Below are 7,603 nucleotides of genomic sequence, written 5' to 3'. Positions count from 1 at the left end.
TCAACATGGATGGAATCAGAGGATATGATTCTGAGAAAAAGAAGTCAATTAGAGGAAAAAAAAATCATATGGTTTCACTCATGTGTGGAATTTAAGAAACAAAACAGAGGATCATGGAAAAGGGGAGGGAAATTGAAATAGGATGAAATCAGAGAGGGAGACATATGAGAGACTCTTAACTATGTGAAAGAAACTGAGGGCTGCTGGAGAGGAGATTGGTGGTGGAATGCGGTAACCAGATTGCAGGCTTTAAGGAGGACACATGAGGTGATAAGTACTGGGTATTATAGCAACTGATGAATTACTAAATTCTACATCTGAAATTAATGATATAATATATCAACGATAATTAAATTTAAATGAAGCAAACAAAAGACAGGTAGTGATCATTAGAACATAATCATTGGAAGCAGAGGGGTCCGGTTATTCTATGGAGGGTACCTCATCCTGGGAAGGAGGAGAAAGATTCTATCAGCAGATAATGTTTCAACTGTGTTTGAATTTTCTTCAGATTTCATGAGGGTAATTGCAGAAACATATCAATCAATATTTTAATGATGATAAGAACCAATAAATAACAAAAAGGATCAGGTGGAAATAGCCATGTGAAAATTACTGGGGTGAAAATTCTAGAAAGGGAGACTCTAATACAGCACTCCTGGGGTATATTCAAGGAGCTGTGAAAGACCAGGAACATAATGGTCCAGGAAGAGAGTTGCAAGAAGCAAGAACAGAAATACACACAGGGTCAGACTATAGTGCTGAGACCACTAACTGTTCCTCAAACCACAAAGAATATGAATGTTGTTATTGTCTCTTAAAAATGACACAGACTCCAAAATTTTCAGGAGCAATGACTCACTTTTGTGCTATAAGGAGTTGGGGGAATAGTTGTGAAAAGATTTTGCAGCTAGCTTCTATTTGTCCTTTAAGTTTTGATCGTAGAAGGAACTTTACAAATGCGTTAGAAAACATTTCACCATAAAATACTTCTCTTAGCTTTATATTTTACAATTTCTATTGTGTTCAATACAGAAGAAAAAGTCCATACCGTATGATGACCTTCATCTTACAAAAACCCTTAGGATGATCTTTATTTTATTATGATCCCATAGTACAAACACTGGGAAGGACCTCAGAATGAGGTCCATGTCTTTATATCTGTGAAATGTATAAGGTTTTAGAACTTGATAAAGGTCAATCAAATAAATAATGTCATGCTAGATTTACTTTATGTTTCTCATTCTATTATTGAGAACTCATGAGACTGTGCCATCCTATAATTAGTAGTCAGGTAACAGCATGCCTCTATCTCTCAGTAAATACATTTTAGCAGACAAGGCCTGGAATTTTTTTACGTATTCTGCTTTCCAACACAATCCTAAGTTTGCTGATTTCTGTTGCCAGGATTTCCTGATAATCAACTTCTATTAATAAAACAAAAAGAACTATTTCTGAGATGCCAACATGGGATTTTCTAACATTTAGTCTGGATTATAATTAAATTAATTACAGCAAACTGAAAGTAAAATGAGTCTCGTTAACTTGATCAAAGAATATGTTCCAGAAGTCTAAAGGAAGTGTTACCTTTAATTTTAAGAGAGTTCCATTAAATTCAGGAACAAGATAAGGCCACCTTTTATAGCTGTCATTATTATGTACTGCACTGGCTTTTAATACCAGGTCCTTAACCCCATATTCTAACAGAGATCAAAAGATTTAAAACATTGAATGAAGCCACACTGTGCAAAGATATTTAAGAAGGATTTTAAGCCCTTACACCCTATAGAAATGGAACAAATCTTTTCCCCTTTAGAGTCTACCAGGACTAAGTTCTTGTGTGTGGTTGCCTAATGAGGGGCATATATCCAAATTTGTCCCTCACCCAGATTTTTAAGAGAAATAAGGCACCCATATTTCATATGCATGTTAATTATTTGAATATACTGATGACCTATTATAAAATCTTATGTTAAACAATTTTTGGATTAAACAAATTTGCAAATTTTCAGGTAAATTCAGTCTAGCAGCCTGTCACTTTGGAAATTCTGTTTCAAACAATGAATGGAAAAGGAAATAAAGTAGTTGAAGCAACACAAAACAACACAAGTCATTACTGGCTGATGTTTTCATCTACTTCTCCAAACCAAGACAATCAGCTTGCAGATTAAACTACTTATTAAAAGAGCTTACTCGAAAACCAGCATAATAATACTTCCAAATGTAAGTATAATAGACAATTATAAAATGGAATAAATCTCCACTAGAATAAAAATAAAATTATGAGATGTAACAGAAACATGAATAGTCTTATCGAAGAACAATAAAACTAAACAAAAAGAAATACAACAACTGAATCAGCTAAATTATACAATTTGGAAGTGAATGAACTGCCTCTTTAAAGTTGTTCATTTTTCCCAATTAATTGACACACTGAGTGAATTCCTAAACATAATTACTGAAGATGATTTGCATGGAAACGGAGTAAAAGATTCTAAAGTACATATGGTTGAATGTATAGAAGAATCAAGGATTTTTGGGGATAGAGGGAGAAGAACCAAGTGCAAATATATCATAAAGCTGTAGTATGATATCAAATTGAGTATGCCCACAGAATAAACAAATATGTTAAGAGGACAGAGAGTATCATGCAAACAAATTCAACAATATAAATTTGGTAATTTAATATAGAATGAGGTTGAAAGTATCAACATGAAAATAAATTATAATAAGATAAATGACTATCAATTTGGAAAAAAGGTTAGAAAGTATGTCAAAAACTCAATAAGGGCAGTCCCGGCAGCTCAGTGGTTGAGCGGTGCCTTCAGCCCAGGGCCTGATCCTGGAGACCAAGGATGGAGTCCCACGTCGGGCTCCTTGCACAGAGCCCACTTCTCCCTCTGCCTGTGTCTCTGCCTCTCTCTCTCTCTCTCTCTCTCTCTCTTTCTCTCATGAATGAATAAAATCTTTAAAAAAAAAGATAAAAATGCATTAGTTACAGCAGGAATCGGGACATGGGAGATGGAATGGAAGGAGAGTGCACTAGTTTCCTTTTTTCATAGCTCATAATTATTTTTAATAATGTAAAAACAAACCCGATTCAAAGAAAATGTAGTGTTTTAAATTTCTGGACATAATGCAGTCACTGAACTTCCCCTTTGCTGAAAGTAGCTAGAAGCTGCACAAAATACTGGAAACATCGTTTTCACTATTGGATGACTGGCAACATACTCCTGGGACCCTTTAGGGAAAGGAGACAGATCAGGGGAGTGCTAGGACAGCCTCAGGCTAACCAAGAAGCCTCCAACTCCTTGTAGAGGTGAGGAGAACTGCAAATGGCTCCCCTCACCCTTGACATCACAAAAACGGTTCTCTAAGAGCTCTCTTGGATCTTTAATGAATTCCTTTTCTTTTTTTAACCCCTGAACATTCAAGGATTGATTTTCAGACTTCCTTTCCTTTCTCCCCTTCCAATGCTTAGAGTGATTCCTTGTCCCCTTTCCTCATGACTACTTCCTCATGTCAATCCCCACCCAATTCACTTTGAAATCTTCCCCATTGGCAGATACAGTTTAATTATACCAATTTGTTCATGAAAATGTATCTTTTATGTGAGTGCAAACAAATATTTCTCTAATGTCCTCATTCATTCTCTGATAAATGTCCTCATCGGGTCTTAAGTCTTTAGTCCAACACCACTTCCTATGTAAGAATACTGGGCATCTTTGGCGGGACAGGATAACATTGTGCTTCCATTGGCAGAAACTTTTCACATACTTATGAAATTCATTTCATTCTTTTCTCATTAGCCTATATCAATTAAAGTAATACTTCCTGGTGCCGTTTTGTTGGGTATTATAAACTCAGGTACTGAAAGAGCATCACATGGAAGTGCTTGATTATAGGTTATGATGTGGCAGTGGTGGTGGCAGGTATGTATTATACATATCAGTTGGGTTATCTTCAAAGGTGAAAATGTATATTTTAAAACATTCTCATATAAAAACAAAAGACAAAAATTGAAATGAACTAAAACAGACTTTTCAATCATGAGTTCTCCAAAATAATCTGAATTATGATTTTTCAACATATTAGGGCAGAAAGAAACCTTTTTTTTTTTTCCTGATACCCAAACAAAAACTCTTGGCAGTCAAGGGAGGTAAGCTACATTAAGTCAAGATGTAGAGATACTGAGACTTCGCTTTTTTTTTTTTCCTGCAAATGTCCATGCATCCAGAATTGATTCTCAAAATATAAGAAAGGCAAAGCTTCTGCTCTCCAACGTGGACAAATTTCCCACTTTTCCTTGCCCTTTTCTTGCTTTTCACCTTGCCTCCCTTCTCCCCTTTATCCTCCCTTCTGTGTATTTCTTTCTGCATATTCCTGCTGTCAAACCCCCTCACTGTCTCTTCTTTCTCCCTTGTGAAGAGCAATGGGAACGACCCCCGAAAAGGCAGCTGAGGGGCTGATACCACCCATCACTGCCAAGTATAAGATTCTCCTTCTCTCACCACTCACAGAATTTTGAGAAAATTTCGAGTCACAGTACAGGTTTTCACCAATATTTAAGCTTTTATTAGAGGTTGAGGGTCCCTCCATGTAGATTCCTCAGTGAGGCAAGCTCAAGTATAGATTCCAGAGCAGAATTTCTTAGAACACCTTCTCCAAATGCCAGGTTGTCAAGACAGCCCCCTACATTAAGTTCCAGTTACATATGGATTAACACCTTGACCACATTCATTACGCTAGAATAAAACTTAGACAAAGAATTGGTGTGTGCTCACACACACAATCATTCTCTCACTAGTTAATGCTTTCCTTCTGAAGGCAAATTGATCCAGGAAGCTAAATTATCATGTTATTCACATATTCATCTTGACTATGACCAGATGTCAAAACCTTTCAACTAAGGTCTATGATAGGTTTTTCTTTCTTTCTTTCTTTCTTTTTTTTATTTATGATAGTCACACACACACAGAGAGAGAGAGAGAGGCAGAGACACACGCAGAGGGAGAAGCAGGCTCCATGCACCAGGAGCCCGACGTGGGACTCGATTCCGGGTGTCCAGGATCACGCCCTGGGCCAAAGGCGGGCGCTAAACTGCCAAGACATCCAGAGATCCCCAAGTAATCTTATTCTAATGCAATCCTCTCAGAATAAGGAGTCTTTATATTTATTACTATTTAATAATATAAATACAATTAAATATACAAAAAAGCATGATTACAAATACTAATTGGTTTTAATCCTGAAGGAAAAATTTTTTATCTTTCCTGTCCATGAAGGAAAACCAAACTGTTAAGGAAATATACATTAGAATCCCTGAATATCATGCATCAGCAGAAGTCACACTTTGCTACACCATAACTTTTTCATGGCATTTTTCACTTCCGCATTCCTCAGTGTATAGATCAGAGGGTTCAGCAAGGGTGTCCCAAAGGTATAAAACACTGCCACCACCTTGTCTACTGGAAATGTGGTTGCCGGGCGTGTATACATGAATATACATGGGCCAAAAAATAGGACAACCACAATAAAATGGGAGGTGCAGGTCGAAAGGGCTTTTCGCCTTCCTTCTGCACTGTAGTTTCTCAGAGAGTACAAGATGATAACATAGGAGATAAGCAGAATTATGAAACTCACCGTGCATATGGCTCCACTGTTAGAAACAACTAGCAAATTTATTACATAAGTGTCCATGCAAGCAAGTTTCAACAAGGGCTGCAAGTCACAGAAATAGTGATCAATCACATTGGGACCACAGAAAGGCAATCTCGAAGCCAGGAAAATTTGTGCTGAAGAGTGGATACAGGATCCCACCCAACCCAGAATCACCAGCACACTGCAGACATGCCTGTTCATGATGGTTGTGTATCGCAAGGGCTTACAAATGGCTACATAGCGATCAAAAGCCATGAGGATCAGCACGAAGATTTCCATGCATCCAAAGAAGTGGGCTGAAAAGACTTGAGTCATGCACTCATTGTAGGAAATGGTCTTCCTCTGAGAAATGGCATCCACAATCAATCTGGGGGCAATGGTTGTAGAGAGGCAAGCATCAGTAAAAGACAGGTAAAATAGGAAGAAGTACATGGGACTCCCAAGGGTCCTGCTTCTTTTAATAGTCACTACAATGAGAAAGTTTCCCAACAGTGTGGCAAGGTAAAACATCAAGAAGACCCCAAATACTGCTTTCTGTTTTCTTGGATCCTGTGTCAAGCCAAACAGAATGAATTCATTCACAGTGCTATTCATCACCATTTTGTTGGTTGCAGGTAAGGTGACCTTGATAAGACCCTAAGCTGCAAAGCGAAGAAGAAGTCACATTATGGAGAGATCAGTAGGTTGAACTCTGTATTCCTCATCTGCTCCATGTTACTCCAACTTCCTTTAATTTCCTATGAATCTTTGTAAATCTGCAGAAGTCCATGCCTTTCCAAGATCAATCTATTGATTCAGAAACTAACCCAATTGGATCAAAGCCTTTGCATTTGGAGAATAAAAAGTCAATATCCTTCAAAATTTTTGAATTCTACAAAGATTGAAAATGGCAGAAATTGTACTTTCCTGGGCAAATGAATTAGCTGCCTTAACATTTAGCCTTAATCTGAAAAATTGAAATCTGTCTACACTAGAGATTTCATGTGGGAAAGTCATAGTGGAAAAACATGGAAAAGCAAGTTTTCCTTCCAGCCAAAGCCATGAAAACCAGGATATGAAATTGGAATATATTTCTGTGGTCAAATATAAAATTTGGAGACACCATTTGCTTCAACGTGGATGGAACTGGAGGGTATTATGCTGAGTGAAGTAAGTCAGTCGGAGAAGGACAAACATTATATGTTCTCATTCATTTGGGGAATATAAATAATAGTGAAAGGGAATATAAGGGAAGGGAGAAGAAATGTGTGGGAAATATCAGAAAGGGAGACAGAACGTAAAGACTGCTAACTCTGGGAAACGAACTAGGGGTGGTAGAAGGGGAGGAGGGCGGGGGGTGGGAGTGAATGGGTGACGGGCACTGGGTGTTATTCTGTATGTTAGTAAATTGAACACCAATAAAAAAAAAAATTTGGAGACATACAAATTTAGCCCAACTGGAATTTGAGCCTATCTATAATAAAGTGCCCACCTCCTAAGAAGTGAGAGTTGCACTGAAAACATTCATCTTTGTATCTGCTGCACTGAGAAACAGTGGAAAGCATACAAGTACATCCGTTGTGGCCCCAACAAAGCAAATCAGTGGTGGCTTCAGATCTGTCACTTGCTCTCTCACAGAAGGACCAGAATTGCTCACTCTCAGTTGTTTCTCTGGGAGTGGATGAAGGGGGCTGTGTAGCAAAATTACACACCTCTCGTCGGCTTTAATAGGATCATTTTGTCATTGCTCCTTACGCTTTTGTTGTTATTGTTAAGATTTATTATTTTTAGAATAGTGTTAGATTCATATCAAAACTGAGAGAAAGGCACAAAGAGTCCCCATATAGCTCTGCCCCCACAAAATATCACCCCTGCCATTATCAACACTTCTGCCAGGATGGCACACTTGTCACAACTGATGAGCCAACCATAACCCACCATCAGCAACCAGAGGCAGAGTTAA

General features: G+C 37.9%; 1 protein-coding gene across 1 annotated transcript; it reads right to left on the bottom strand.

The window, feature by feature from the left end:
• Positions 1-5,346: 5,346 nt before the first annotated feature.
• LOC140613356 (olfactory receptor 4C11-like) lies at positions 5,347-6,261 on the bottom strand. Its single transcript, XM_072791888.1, has one exon. The coding sequence runs from the start codon at positions 6,259-6,261 to the stop codon at positions 5,347-5,349; it is 915 nt and encodes a 304-aa protein (XP_072647989.1).
• Between the last annotated feature and the right edge of the window lie 1,342 nt (positions 6,262-7,603).

The sequence above is a fragment of the Canis lupus genome, chromosome 21 (genome assembly GCF_048164855.1).
Source record: "Canis lupus baileyi chromosome 21, mCanLup2.hap1, whole genome shotgun sequence".
Lineage (NCBI taxonomy): Eukaryota > Metazoa > Chordata > Mammalia > Carnivora > Canidae > Canis > Canis lupus.
The sequence above is the reverse complement of the archived record's forward strand: the minus strand, read 5'-3'. Positions and strand labels throughout refer to the sequence as shown.